This window comes from Alexandromys fortis, unplaced genomic scaffold (genome assembly GCF_014885135.2).
Source record: "Alexandromys fortis isolate MF-2015 unplaced genomic scaffold, M_Fortis_MF-2015_v1.1 scaffold_92, whole genome shotgun sequence".
In the NCBI taxonomy this organism is placed as follows: Eukaryota; Metazoa; Chordata; class Mammalia; order Rodentia; family Cricetidae; genus Alexandromys; species Alexandromys fortis.
In genome coordinates this window covers 3,303,772-3,319,164 of record NW_026067972.1, presented here as the reverse complement: position 1 = coordinate 3,319,164, position 15,393 = coordinate 3,303,772, and the positions used below count along the sequence as shown (strand labels likewise).

Sequence of the window (15,393 nt, the reverse complement as noted above, 5' to 3'; positions counted from 1 at the left end):
GTGAAGACCAACGGTCAGCCCTGTGGGTTGTCAGCATGTTTGGTGTGCAACCGTGCAGGGCATGCAGTCAGTGCAGGAAATGCTGGCTGTCTTCACCTTCATACTGTCAGGCTTTGAGAGTGTCTCAGGGACACTGCCCACTGGACAGAGCTGCGTGGTCCCCAGTGACGGCAGACAGACCTCACACCCCACTCATCCGCACAGCCTGTGCTCAGCACACACAACCTTCCCTCCTGTGCATGTTCACCCAGTTAGGTCGGCTAAGACCACGGGCAGGACAGACACGAGCTTAGAGCTGAGTGGGGACATCTTCCCCAGAGAAGCACTCGGCTCTTCTACCTTCCCTGAGGGATCACATCCAGGGCCAGCCTCAGCCCCAGCAGCTCTTCCATGGAGCCTGGTAAACACAAGGCCCTACATCTGGGAACACTGCCTGTTCCAGCCACTCTTGGAGGCGCACAGTGCTCAGCATCAGCAAAGCCTCAGGACACTCTACAGCAACAAGCCCCTGGGAGGAGGGACGGGGACCATGGGACCCCTTTTGTACATTGTACATGAGGCACAGCCCTCCTCAGTACCTGTAGGGAAACGGGGGCCTTCACTGGAAGTCATGGGCTCTCTGTGGACTTCAAGAAGCTTTGATTTTTATTTTAAAAAGGTTTTTTTTTTTTTTTTTTTTTTTTTTTTTTTTTTTTTTTTTTGTTAAGAGTCTTGATATCTAGCCAGTCTGGCCTAGAACTTGGAATCCTTTGGCCTCAGTTTTTGGGTGCTAGGGTCACAGAGGTGCAATCCCATGGTTTGCAGAGCCTTTCAGAGCCGCATTTATGCTTCTGGGGGTGTTAATGGATTGGATTCATGACCTCCATTTTCTTTTGAGGTTCATGACTTTTAGAACCAGAGCTGATTCTCACAAAGTGGGTGGTGTGTGTGTGTGTGTGTGTGTGTGTGTGTGTGTCTGTATGTGTGTGGGGAATCCTTTCTCCTTTTCCAGCTGATTGAGAGGGAACTGTTCCCTGCTCTGACTTACGTGTTTATACAAACCCTCCTGAGTCTGAGCTGAGTGCAAAAAGAGAAAAACAGCCTCAGGTCTCCTGGGACACAGGAGGCTTTGCCCTCTCCAAGCTGGGGGAGGAGACCTGCAGAGGTCATTGGTCTCAAGAACAGAAAATGCCCTGTGTGTCAGTACCGACAGTGGTCAGTATTACCAATGCCCAGGGCAGACATACGTAATGGATCATGGAACTGTTTGCTACTGAGGCTGGACACTTCAAATGGGTCTCTAGGAGGCTTCTTCCTGTGGGTCACCTCTGATCAAAGCAAACCTCTCACCATACAGATAGGAAAACTGGAGCTTGGAAGGCTAAAGTGGCCATCACTTAAGATCATATTGGCAGAGGGGACAGAATCCAGGCCCCCAAAGTCCAGCCTACGGCTGTCTACTCTAGCCCACCTGTCCCCCTGAAGCCCAAGAATGACCCCAGGAACTGCTGTCAGTATTGGTTTAGACTTCTGTATATGTAAGGTCAGTTATCGGAGACTGGTCCATCGGGGCTCACCACAGATCAGGGGCTACCAACAAGCAGGCCTGCAAAGGTGTGTGCAGATAGGGAAGAACTCCATTTAGCGCACTACAGTGATTATCATAGGGAAATGGATTTCAAGGGCTTGTTCTAAATGGGCATTAGACATCCTCACATTATCTGTTACCTCCGGAACAAGCTCCATTGTGTTGCCCTTATGGGAAGACTGTTTATTCTGACCCACTGCAAGCAGTTCTAAGATTGACCACTAGATGGTGACATAGACAGTCATAAGGGGTTTGCAGCTGCAAAACACACCTCTTGAGATCCAGGTAGGCGCTATTCTATTATACATAGCTTCCTATTTAAAGCAATAATACAAATGTTTGTGTAAATACCAACTAAGTGTGCTTGCACATCAATTTAAATAAAGACAGAGCGGAGAGATATACTGAAAGTCACCTGCCCTTTTTGTTTCACGTGTCCCTGTGGCCTTCTGTGCTCATGTTGCTCCCTTCTACACCAGGACATTTTGCTCCCGAGGCTGACTTTGACCTTAAGGCCCTCCTACCATCAGACCTTCCCTTGTCCCTTAACCACTGGCCAACCTCTGAAGCCCAGAGCCCCAGTGTGGCTAAGTTCCCTGGTCTCCAAAGAGGACACATGGATCAGGAAGACTTTGATGTAGCCCAGCATCCTCTCTGGCCCAGCTCCCTCTTAGAGGGTGGTTGTGTGAAGGACTGGGTATGGGGCCAACCCAGGCCAGGGGCTGCAGGGCTGCAGTGCATGGTGAAATTCTGGGCAGTTTCTTCAACATCTCAGGTCTTGGCTGGAAAATGGGGTGCTCAGCTGCAGGGTCACAGATAAAACCTTCCACTGGCCCAATCCCAGAGCTGCTGGTCCCTCTGGTCCCTCACAGCTCCCCCCCTCCATTTCTTGGAGGGTGCTCAGGATCGAACCCATGGCCTTACACATGCTGGGCAACCATTCTATCACTAAGCTATATCCTCAGGCATTCCCCCTCACCCACTCCCCATGCCCCACTCCCGCCCCAGACAAGGTACTCACTAAATCATGCAGGCTGTCCTTGTACTCAACAATAGTCTAGACAGGCTTGAACTTGTGATTTTCCTGCTTCAGTCTCTGGAGTAACTAAGATTATAGGTCTCTGACCACTCTTCTTAACTTCTTCTCCTCCATTTATTTATTTGGTGAAGAATTCATTAGCATTTGCTGTTTTACTTTAAAGAATTGCTTACTATTTTTATGCACATCTGCGTGTGTGCTTACGTGAGTTTATGCACAGCACATTTATGTGCCTGTGTCCATGAAGGCCAGAGGAGGGCATCAGATCCCCTGGAGCTGGCGTTATGGGTGGTTACAAGCCACCATGTGGGTGTTGGCAACCAAATCCTAGTCCTCTGGAGGAGCAACAAGTGCTCTTAGCTACCAAACTACCTATCCTGGCGAGTATTTTATCAACTCGACCCCAGCTAGAGACATTTGGGCTAGGGAATTCCAAAAGAGAAAATACTCCCATAAAATCTGCCTATAGGCAAGTCCGTGGGGCATTTTCTTAATTACTGTTTGGTGAGGGAGGGCCCATCCCTGGGCAGGCACTCCTGAGTGCTATCAGAAAGCAGGCAGTATGAGTAAGTTGGGAGCATGGGGATTAAGGAGAGAGGGCAGAAGGGAAGGGAAGGAGGGGAGAAGAGAAAAAATATATAGCTCAATAAAAATAATAATAATAAAAAAAGAAAGCAAGTAGGCAGAGCAAGCCATGGGATCAGTCAGTGATCGGTGTTTCTCCATGGCCTCTGTATAAGGTCCTGCCTTGAGCCCTGCCCTGCCTGGATGAGGGACTACAAGCAGCAAAATGAAATAATCTCTTGCCCTCCCAATTTGGTCATGGTGTTTTATCACACTAGAAACACTCACCAGGACACTATCTCTCTAGCCCCTCTTAAACTTTATTTTTAAAATTACATTTATTTCTATGTGCGCTGGGCCTTGTCGAATGTGCGGGGGGGGGGGGCCAGAGGACAGCCTGTGGGAGTTTCTCCCCCTGCCATGTGCGTTTCGCCCTAGGGCTCGCTCATCAAGCATGGCAGCCAACTCCTTTACCTTCTGGGCCATCTTGCAAGTCCCTCCGCAGCTAGCTATTCCTAAAGAAGCTTCGCGCGTGTCCCTTCTGGAGTCTGATACGTTTAGAAAGCACGGCAGTCTTGCTGGGCTAGGAGTGAGTGGGCAGACTGTCTACAGTCATCTTCTGTCCCAGGCAGAGCGGCAATGCATCCTGACAATCTTGCTGAGGGGTACTGAGCTACGTGACTGCTGGGGGGTTAACTCACAAATCGCAGAAATTACATACGCCTGCTCAATTTTACTCGCATTTGGACTAGAGATGGGCATATCGAAAGTCTCTGCCCTTGGGACCCACCGAAACCCGAGTGAGGACATTCTGAGCCTGATGCTGTGCTAAACAAATGTCACACGTCACCTGTTCGGAAGGGAGAGTAGACAGCTTATGTAAATTCAGCACAAGAATATGTGTGCTTGAACTAAATTGAGTCAAACTTGCTTTGGGAAATATGTGAGACTATGCAATTTCCATGGCAATAACCAGGGTACTCATGAGAGTCCCCCAGGGTTGGAGGGGACACACACCTCTACCAACTGAGTGGTTCCAGCTTCAGCCTGATCATTCTCCCTCAGCTGTTGACTGGAGCCAGGCAGGCAGTAACCAGGCTGGACTACTCACGCTCTGCTTTTGGAATTCCAAGCCTGGATATGGGAGGCCAAGCGTGGGAAGGGAGGGGTGAAGTAGGCAGGCTGAAGGCCGCCCTGATGGAACCTACACGTCGAGAGGTTGCCCCCATGAGAGGAGGATGAAGAGGTGGAGAGGGAGAGGCCAGAGTCTGTGTGGCTGCAGAGGGGCGGGTGCACACAGGAAGAATGCAGGCATGCAAGCTGCGGCCTCTGCTGCTAGAGTCTGCTTTCTTTCCTTACCATTTGCAAACTCCTGCTCCTCTGGGCTCCCCTGGGTGGGTTTCATCTGAGCACATGATCTTGACTCGGTCTGTTTGGTCACAGAGAGCCACTTCTGACCGGTTCATGAGTAAAACCTCCCTAGATCAAGTCAGAGCACACAGGCCGAGGACCTGAACCCCAGCCTGTCTCAGCCATGACTATGTCCTCTCTCTGCCTCCTGGGCTCTGAGCAGCCAGACAGTAATGAGAAGAGAAAGCTTTGTTCTCACCTGTTCAGGCCTTGGCAGTAGCCTATGGTGGGGTTTTGCCAGGAAAAGGCCAGGAGCACTCTGCGGAGCTTGTCCGGGAAGCTGGAGGTTGGGCAGGTAAAGTGCTTGTTGGTGGGGAAGGTCCTGTTGAGGTCCAGCTCAATCTGGCGGGCAGCGGGGTGTTCGCACGCCCTCCCCCGGGCCAGGAGCTCCTGGTAGCAGCCTGGGGAGTGCAGGTGCCGGACGCGGCGGTGGACCAGCCACCTCCAGACATGTGCACGGTGCTCACGGGGCACACCTGCCCGCAGCAGCTGCTTGAGCTCAGCTGAGGGTGCCAGCTCAGTCAGGGCAGCCCAGCGCTCCCTCAGTGGCCGCTCCACAGCCTCGAGGGCCAGCAGCTGATGGGAGCACACCTCCAAGGCCTGGATCTTGGCTAGCAGTTTCAGGTCCTCCACCTCGTAGTCCGGCACAGTCAGGAAGCCATAGTCATCGTACTCGCTGCTGGCAAAAGGGCCGCATCAGCACGGCTGTCTCAGATGGGCGTCCACCCTGGCGGCACTGAGATCACCCCAGGGCCCAGCCTCAGTTTATCTGCACAGTTGGGAGAACTGCTCTGCCTCCTGAACACATGGGAGAGCCCCTCTGGTAAACTAGAAGAGCCTGCGTGTGGGCCAGGAGAGATGTACTCACTGATTGCAATTCACTGTGTGTCCTGTGTGTGCCATCTCTGTCATTCCCAGGGAGCCCGAGAGCCAGGGCTCTTTACCCAACTTACACAGGGGCTGAATATGGGATGCAGAAAGGTAAGGTACCTTGCTTGGGGCATACAGCAAAACAAGCAAACTCCTGCCCGTGATCCCCAGAGCTCATCAGGCACAGCTTCCCCCTTTTGCCATGCTCAGCAAGGGTTTGGCTGAAGGAGACAGCTTGGGTGTGATGGGTGTGGTGACTGGGAGGTCTGTGTGCCTCCACTGAGCCTGCCCCTGCCCCAGGTGACACTGCTTACTATGTGCTTGAGCCTGGGGAATCCACAGCTATGTAGTGCTGGCATATGTGGCCTTTGGCATTAGCAACAATGATCTCATCATGCCCGCAGCCCCTCCCTCGCTGCCCACCGGGTTCACCTGATGGGTCTCAGCTCCACGCTGCCTGAGGCCTCTCCTGCTTCCCACTGTAGTGCCTCCTGGACCAGTTGCTGCAGCAGCTCAGAAAAGCCACCAGCCTCTGCCCCTGCTGCCTCCTGCAGCCTCCGCAGCCCGGCCAGGTACTTGCTTTCTACTTGGCAGTTCCTGGCTTGGAGGTAGGCGCACTGTGGGAATGGAGCAGCTGGTCAGGCTTCTGGGCCACTCATGCTGCCAAAGCCCAGAGCAGCTTCAAACCCTCCCAGCTCTGGGCTCCCTGTCTGCCCCTTCCTGGAGTGACAGATGGAGAAAGACTTACTGCAAGGGAAGTAAAAGAAACCAGGATTAAGGAGGGAGCTGGGTTCAAAATAGGGGAGGGAAGCAAGGGCAGATACAGCTTGGCTCATGTAGGGTCTGGAACCCCATCCTGGTTCAGACACTGCAAGTGGTGTGGCCTGTGACAGGTCAGCCAGTGTGCTAGTTCACCCTGTACTTCAGGCTCTTCAGAACAGGGGTATCATGGGGTCTCCTCAGGATTCTGGCAAGGAGCAGTGAGCCCTGTTTGAAATCCTGCCTGGCACTGGGCACAGAGACAGCTCCTTGTAGGTGGTGACCGGCAGGATACTGCTGCCCTTCCTTGGGCTTTTGGAGACCCTCATCTTCAGCCTAGGGTGTGCCCTGTACTCCCATCCCTGCCCCCACTTCAGTGCACAAGTCAGATGGTTTTGGGTGAGTCAGGTGAGCTCTCTGGGCCTTGCTTTTTGTCTCTGCAGGATGGGGATGGTGGAATTTTGTCTTGATGCATTTGCTGTGATGACTGGGCCAGCTAAGTTCCCACCCTGAGCTCAGGGCTGAGGATGCAGGCACTGTAGTCCTGCCCAGGAGCCACTTGCTATGGACACTCTAAGGGCACTTCAATCCAACCCTGCCTTGGCCTCCCCACACTCCCGTTTCTTCTTGTCCACCCTCTTCTCCTGGAGAACCTGACCCCAGGAGTGCAGGGATTTCTGGTACAGACTCCAAACTGTCGCCTATGCCAAGTCTACCTTCTGAAAAGCAGCCACAGGCGTGAGGGGCTGGAGGGGATTAGGGAAGTAGAGGAGGGAAGGCAGGGGCCAGGGAGGGGCCAGACCGTAGATGTGGCCATCACTCCCCGTACCTTGGTCAGCAGGGCTTTCTCCTTCTCTGCCACCTTCCTCCAGATCTTGGTGACCTGGTGGATCTCAGAGTTGAGGAACCGGTTCTGAGTCCGATATGCTTCCATGTCATCCTGGAGAAAAACAAAGTGAATCAGCAAGGGCGCCACAAACATCCTGCTCCAGAGATGTCACCCTCAAAGGAGCTGCCAAAGCTTCCTTCCTTGAGGAATTCCCAAAGCTAGAGAGAAAGGGGGTCTGAAAGACTTCTCCAGCACAATGTGGGGAGAGCCCTAGGCCTGGAGTTCAAGATGGCTGCCATCTCTGAACCATTCTGACCTTCTGTTTTCCTACCTGTGAGAGGCAGCCATGACTCTCCCCTCAGTGGCTGGGACAGTACACACACAGCTAACAGGCAGCGTCAAGGAAGAGACAGAACCCAGCAAAGCATTCAATTTGTTTTGTTCAGTTCAGACAGGGTCTCAGGAACCCCGGGCACCTGGTTCCAGCTCACTAGGCTGCTGTGGGTGACTTGGAATTCCTCCACCCCTTAAACTCTAGGAAAAGGCACCGCCCCTAGAATCGCGTTGGTTGCTTTTTATCAGTACACGTTCCAGGTATTTGCAGCTGTGTGTGGATTGCTTTGTGCTAAGTATCACTTTGTAAACATGACTGTGTGACACTCAGGGGTTCAGGTGCTTGCCTACTTTTGACACTAGGACTCAGATCCAGCCTCTGTGGCATCGGAGTATGGGCTCTGCCATGGGGCCACACTCTCCAGGACATGGGACACTAATTTTCTTTTCTTTCTATTTTCCTTTCTGGTTTCGTTTGTTTGTTTGAACAAGGTCTCATATATCGCAGGCTGGTTTCAAATCCGCTCCATAGCTAAAGATGGATTTGAGCTGCAGACCCTCCTGCCTCTGTCTCGCAAGTGATAAGACCACAGGAGTGAGTGAAGTCCTGAGTGCGTGTGTACGGTTGACGTGAGCATGGCCATGTCAAGGACGCCTGAGCCTGGACCCTGGTGCGGCTGTAAATAATATACCTGCCTCCCCAGTCAGTGCTGAGTGTCCAGGCGGCTGGTACAGCAGAGCACGCTGGCCCAGCCCAACCCAGCCCAGCTTTTCTATCTGTGTCTGTCATTTCTTCATTTCCTTGTTTTCCCTTTCAACCCCAAAACTGTGCAGGTCTTGGCCATACACATACACCACCATAGCCCTTTGTTTTGATGTTTTAAAATGTGAGCCCTGGCTGTTTTAGCTGTGTTTTAAGCATGACGCTACCGTGATAAACAGCTACGAGCCTTGAGATTGCCCCTCACAGTCCAGCATAGGGAACGATGCTTGCTGCCTGGACTGATAAGAGGCTGGGCAAGTCATAGGAAGGTTCCAAGGCTACAGCCATGACTCACAATCTTTTTTTTCTATTGAGAAGAATATTCTAGAAGCCAGTCAAGCACATGGTCCACTCATATCCCCTGAGAAACCAAGCCTTTCCTCTCCTGCTGTGGGTTTGGGAAGTGCCTTCATTAGTCACTGTATGTGTAAGGCATATAATATGGCTGCCACAGCCTGCCTGCTCACTCAGTCTGTGGGTAGCCTGCTGCGGCTGCTCAAGGGGATTCTTCCTCAGCACCTGGGAAGCCACAGCATCCAGCTGAGAGAGAATGAAGTGTGTGTCAGTCCTGCGGTCCCACTGTGTGCCATTTAATGAGTGTTAAAAGTAGCATTGTTCCCATTTTACTGATGAGGAAACACTGATCTAGAAGGTAAAGCCCTCAATGACAGAGCTGGTGTCGAAGAGCAAGGATCCCAACCTGGGAGTGTTCAGCCCACGCCACTGACTGCCCAGACCACACCCACTCCTGCTCCTTGTTCGCACCCCTTCTTCACCCAGGCTTAGCATGGACAGACACCCCTTCAGACTTTGAGAATCTGTTATTTGTCATTAAAGGTGTCCATTTCTGGGTCAAAAGAAAGCCAAGCCGTGCCCAGGAAGGGAGGTGGGTGTGAACACCCCTCGGAGCACAGTGGGTAAGGAATGGCAGCTGGGCAGCCTCCAATCAGACTGGTACCCTACCTTGGCTGTGCTCCTTGGCTCAGAACTGTAGGGAGGAAAAAGAGAGACCTCAGAGAAGAAAAAAGCTACACAAAGTCACAAGCAAAGCAAGAGGACAACATGCAGAAGGGGCCCAGGAGAGAGCCTGCCGCAGCCTGTACAGGGTCGGATATCACAGGTTTGCACAGGAAAGGCTCCTGTAGGGGACCTGAGTCTACCATGATCCTGCTGCCCATGCTGTAAGACCAGAACCCGACTCCCCGTGGCTATTGTACCTGCGTGCAGCGTACCTGCACAGCTGGATTCCCCAGCCTTCCCATCTCTGAACCCCTCCAACTCTATGCTGAGGATGGCCTGAATCCCTAATCCTCCTGCCTCCACTTCGCTCCTAGCACTGGGATTACGAGCCTAGTTTGGTAATACTGGGCTCTCCCCATCCCAGCTCTGAAATTCAAGAAATCAATGGCACTGCTCTTGAAATGACAGGGTAAGAGGGCCTTTAGCTAAGGCTGGCATCCTGTCTCAGGCAAGCAGGAAATGTGAGCACTTCTCTGTGGCCACATATGATAAGGCCTGGCATTTGATGGGCCTTCTGAGAGCTACGAACTAAGACAGCAGCAGCTCTGTCAGACCCCAGTATGGGCTTGGGAGCATGATCTACAAGCATGAAATCCCACAATGGCGAGTCTCCTCACACCTCACTGATAAATGACGTTCCCACAGATGTGAATGAGGGACATACTTTGGCTCCTAGGGGAGACAGGATAACAAGTGGCCCTTGGCATTCCAGAACCATCCAGCTGATCAATGTCTCAGCCCTGTGCTGCTCTAGTGGGTCTAGAACAGGGAGGTAAGGAGGCCTCTGGCATACAAGGCAACAAGAAGTGTTCCCGCCACTCCGCACATGGCTAGTGGCTTTCTAGAAGGCCTCAGCAGCTCTTCATTCTGTCGTCTTTGGCTTCAGGCTAACAGTAGTCCTGTGCTTGCTAGTTTTGTCTGGCAGGGAAGGGAGTAATGATCTCAAGTCCTCTTCCTACGTCCTTAGACTCTTCAGCTCAGGAATAGTAAGGCCACTTCCCACACAGAGAGAAGGAAACTTGTCTGAAGTCACTCAGCTAGTAAGGCAGAGCAGGGTCAGCACCAAGGCCAGCTTATGTCACAGGTGGGCAGTGGCCACACCTGACTCACTGGTTGCCTTTCTCCCGACCTCCCGCCACCCAGGAGCCCAGGAGGCGTGCAAGAGCTTGGGAGGCCATGAGAAGCAGCGTTTGGGACCAGACTGACCCGGTTCTGTGTGCTGTCCTTAGGGACAGTGAGGGGCAAGAGCGCCTGTTCTGAATAACAGGGTCCAGAGTCTCGGGAATGCTGGTGATTGGGCAGCCCGGTCACAGCCTTAAGAGCAGCCTGTGGCCCACAGCAGGTATTACACCTCAAATGATAGCCCTAAAGGTCACAGCTGGTCCCTGTGAGTTGGGGTGGCTTGAAAAGAGAGGTGAAGACAGAGAAGGGAAGCAGGGCGAGGCTTCAAGGTGGCACAGAGGGGCTGGGAGGTGCAGCGCAGGTTGGCCAGTCAGTTCTGTTCCCACCCCTGTGCCAGCTGCTGGGCAAACATCTCTGCCTCAGCAACCGAAGCTGCAAAAATAGGACCTGCCAGCCACCGCCTCGCAGGGCTGGCACAGGCCACAGTGAGCTGATACAGCAAACACTTGAGACGGGACTGGCATGTGGAGAGCCCTTGCCTTAGGTCAGCCACAGCCAGTACTGTGAGACCACACTGAGGGCACCTTGGGGATCCTAGAGGCAGCAGAACAGCATTGAAGGGGGCTGTGCAAACCAGGTTCCAGACTAGTTAGCTTTTTCGGCTCTAAACTGATAAGCTGGGCACCTGCTCGCTTTTCAGAGGCCCTTCCCGCACAGCACGGAAAGTCAAACTGCAGCGGGCTTTCAAAAACTGAAAGAGGGAAGAGAATTTTCCTCTTGCTACCTAGTTCTGGTTTGGATGCTCCAGCATGAGGGGGACTTCTACCCCAACTAGAAATCCATTGATGGCACCCAGATGCCAGGAGAGCATGCTGGGCAGAGAGGGGGCCTACCTTCAGGTGCTCTATTCTCTCCTGCTGGCTCAGGAAGTCACCATCGGCAGGCTGCTCTGGCTGGGCGAGGTCTTCGGTGAGCTTCTGCGAGAGCTTGCAGATGACCTGCTGCTTGGCCTGATTCTTATCCATGAGCAGCTGCACGTGCTGCTGGAGCTCCTGCACTTGTTGCTCCAGCAGGCCAGCCTCATGCACCAGGCGCTCTCGGTCCTGCTCTAGAGTCTCCACCCGCTGGGTCAGCTCCGCGATCTGCCGCACCTTGTGCCGGACCAGCTCCAGCCGATCCTTGTCTTCAGCGGCTGCCAGGTACGCACTGGATGCTCGCTTCTCTTGCTGGGCAGCCTCCAGTGCCTTGTGCAGGATTATCACCAGCTCCTGGATGGGAAGGGAGCAGCGGTGAGTGCTGGAAGCCCCGGTAGGTATGTGCTGTCCCAGACCTCAAAACTCTGAGGTGCCCAGCAGCTCCCCTGGGCATCTTATTCCAGCACTCCTTTCTGTTTTCTATATATATATAAAATGTATATATTATGTATACAATAGTCTGTCTGTGTGTATGTCTGTAGGCCAGAAGAGGGCACCAGACCTCATTACAGATGGTTGTGAGCCACCATTTGGTTGCTGGGAATTGAACTCAGGACCTTTGGAAGAGCAGGCAATGCTCTTAACCACTGAGCCATCTCTCCAGCCCCTCCTTTCTGCTTTCTTAGTCCAGCAAGAATGGTAGCTGAGCACGGGCTATCTGGCCAAAAAACAAACAGACCAACAACAACAACAACAAAACACATCTCAGCAAGTTCTGCCTTAACTTGGATAAGCAGAGAGGTAGGCAGCTTCTGGGTCCCCTGGAGACCACTAGAAACAAGTTCTATGGGTCCTGTTCCCTTTCCTTCTTGGAAGGGACTGGAAGGGAATGGCCACCAGACCCCAGAGTCCATGCTGAGGATAGCAGAGCTGCCCACCTCCACCAGCTTGGACTTGATTGTCTGGATTCTTCAGTGCAAAATAAAAAAAGAAATTCTGAACTTGCTTTAGGCTATGGCATCCTGAGTTTTCTCTGTTCCAAGGGCTGAACCCATAAGTCTATTTTAGAGAAGAACAAACTGAAGTCCAGGAAAGGAGAGTTTATTCCTGAGTCATCCAGACCCAAAGCCCAAGCTTAGTGATAAAGTTGGGGTGCAGGTGTGTGGCACACAGGTATGACTCCTCTCTCTCTCTCTCTTTCTCTCTTTCTCTCTCTCTCTCTCTCTCTCTCTCTCTCTTTTTCTCTCTCTCTTTCTCACTTGTCTTACATATTACTAAAGACTATGTGACAGCCCTTCTTGCTATGGTAGTGCAAGCCTCAGAATCTTCAAGACGGCATCTGTGGTGGCTCACATGACTGTCAACTTGATGGGATTTAGAATCACCATGGAGACACACATCTGGGCGTGTCTGTGAACCAGTTTCTAGATTAGAGGTTAACTGAGGTGGGAAGACCCAGTTTAAATGTGGGTGGCACCTTTTTTATGGGCTGGAGTTCTGGGCTGAATACAAAGGAGAAAAGGAGGAAGGGAGCTGAGCACCACATTTGTCTAAGTGGATGCAGTGTGATAAGAAGTCCCTGTTGCCGGGACTTCTCTGCAGTGATGGAATGTATCTTTGAAGGGGGCATCAAAATAACATAACCCTTCTTTCTTGAAGTTGCTTTTGTCAAGTTTTGTTACAGCCACTAGAAGACTAATACAGTATCCCAATAGCCACTTCCAAGCAAGCTGAGACCGGTTTGGAGGAAAAAGCCAGGACTGGAGGACGCTCACCAAGCAGACTCAATCTCTTTGAGTCTAGCCTTCAGCCCAGCAATGATAAACAGTACCTGCAAGGCCAGTACAGGAAGTAAAAGCTGGCTAGCTGGGAAATCGCACTGGCCTTTCCCCCTTTGGCCCTCCAGCTCTGCAGTGCGGCACTGGGACGGAGCACTCTAACCTCCCCAGGACTCAGGTTTGCCATGCCCAAAGCAGGGAATGAATTGATCCAGGGCCAGAATCGGAATTTCAGAAGCCAGGCGGCCCAGCAGCCAGGTGTGGGGAAGCCCCACAGGCCACTATCCTGACCCTGCCGGTGCACTTGGAACACACGTTCTCTTAGTGACACCTCAACTGTGTCCAAGCTGCAGCAGTTCAGTACGTGAATCAGCTGGATGGAATTAATTACTTAGCATGACTCCATCTGGGAGAAGCGCCAGAGACCATGACTGAGCAGCTGATAAGACCACCTCGGGTCTACTGACAATCTCTTCCTCAGCTCTTGATTGCTTTTGAGACAGGGCTTCACAATCAGCTTAGGCTGGCCTCAAACTCATGATCCTCCTGCCTCAGGCTTCCACATTCAAGAACTAACCCCACACCATCATGCCAGATGCTGCAGTCCAAAAAGGGATAGGTTACTGTTCCCACCTCCAAGGACTAGGAGTACAGATGGACCACTGTAGTGGGATGGTTTGCCAAAGGCGTTTGGGTGAGCACAGTGGCTTCTGCCTGGGGTGGAGATGAGGGGCTGAAGAGGTCCTTACACCAGACAGCATGACAAAGCAATTCAGAGTCTTGAAGAATGAAGAGGGTCAGAGATGGCCAACAGCACACAGGCGGTGAGGGCAGGGGAGCCTTTCCAGGCTGGGCCCCCAGCAAAAGCTCAAAAGACAGCCAGACCTTTGCTCTGGGGAGCAAAAAGAGAAGATTTAGAGCCTTGAGAGCTCTTGGGAGTGGCCAGAAGGTGAGGGTGGAGACAAGACAGCACACCAGACCACTATGTATGGAATGTCCCAGAATGGAGACACAGCTTCCTGGGTGAGAGATTAACATTCCTGTGGCTCAAGGTCCAGCTGAAACATGGAGATGGCCCTGGGTCACTGCTGGGTGAAATAGACCCAGACACCATAGCTGAGTCTTGCTCTGGGACCAGAAGCAGGCAAACATCTTCCCCTCCTTCAGAGGGTCTGGAAACCGGCTCTTTACAGCCAGCGAGTGCCTTCTTTCACCGATTCTCAGCTTCCAGCCTGAAGCCCCAACCACCACCCCACTCCATCCCTACACAAGTCATGCTTGGGAGAAAGGAGCCTGGGAAGAGGGCGCAGCCCCACAGGAAATGCAAAGATATGGAAAACTTGGAGGCCAGAGAGACCCCGTGGACCTCCTGCTCAGCCACCATGCTGGCACATAGAGACTGAAGCCCCAGAGAAAAGCTAAGACTAAAGCAGGCTCGAGCAGGGGATTCCAAGTCTCAATTCAGGAGTCCTGGCTTCTCCGTGCCCTTAGCGCACAGGTTCTGAAGCCGAATGCTTTCTTTCCATTTCTCTTTGAAATGGAAACAGCCCATAAACAGCAATATCAGTCAAGGTAGCCAAGAGCGAAGGGTGATGGGGCACACCTGCCATGCCAGCTTTTGGGAGGTGGAGGCAGGAGGATCAGAGATTTGAGGCCAGCTACAGCGAGACCTCATTACTACAACACAGTCAAAGGGTATCTATCACCAGTGAATGACTATATAAACAAAATGTGTTGTATACATGAAAAGGAATATTATTCAACCTTAAAAAGAAGAAACCTTGATATACATCAACACAGGGATGTTTGATTAATTTAAAAAGCTTTTTAAATTTTTAATATTTAGCCAGGTGATGGTAGCGCATGCCTTTAATCCCAGCACTCGGGAGGCAGAGGCAGGCGGATCTCTGTGAGTTCGAGACCAGCCTGGTCTACAGAGCTAGTTCCAGGACAGGCTCCAAAGCCACAGAGAAACTCTGTCTCGAAAAACAATAACAAAAATTTTAATATTTAAAAATTTTAATATTAAAAAATTTTATAGTAGCCAGTTGGTAGTGGCATACATCTTTAATCCCAGCACTTGGGAGGCTGAGACAGGCAGATCTCTGTGAGTTCAAGGCCAGCCTCAGACTACAGAGTGAGTTCCAGGACAGCCAGAGTAGTTGCACAGAGAAACCCTGTCTTGAAAAACAAAACAAAACAAAACAAAAACTTAATGTTTAGTTATTATTTGCATTTGTGTATATGTGAATGCCCATGTGTGCCCCTTCATGGATGGGAGTTGGTTCTCTTCTTCCTCCAGTTCCTGGGATTGAACTCAGGTCATTGGGCTTGGTGGCAAGTGCTTTTATGCACGGAACTACCTTGTCAGCTCTGAATGCACCTGCGAGGGTGGCGCACTGACTAGCTGCGATTCTGCAGGTAA

At 52.0% G+C, this 15,393-nt stretch overlaps 1 protein-coding gene across 6 annotated transcripts in view; it reads right to left on the bottom strand.

Annotated features, from left to right (window-relative positions):
- The window catches only part of Tbc1d2 (TBC1 domain family member 2), a 46,347-nt gene that overhangs the window by 5,959 nt on the left and 24,995 nt on the right, over positions 1-15,393 (bottom strand). For 5 of the 6 annotated variants that reach the window (XM_050156056.1, XM_050156057.1, XM_050156058.1 and 2 more), the window contains 4 exons: positions 11,170-11,544; positions 7,039-7,149; positions 5,883-6,067; positions 4,780-5,256 (listed from right to left, as the gene is read on the bottom strand). In XM_050156056.1, coding sequence (XP_050012013.1) covers positions 4,780-5,256; positions 5,883-6,067; positions 7,039-7,149; positions 11,170-11,544 — 1,148 coding nt within the window. Of the gene's footprint in view, positions 1-4,779; positions 5,257-5,882; positions 6,068-7,038; positions 7,150-7,369; positions 7,536-11,169; positions 11,545-15,393 lie in introns of those variants that run through there. The other variant, XM_050156061.1, reaches the window with a different exon arrangement.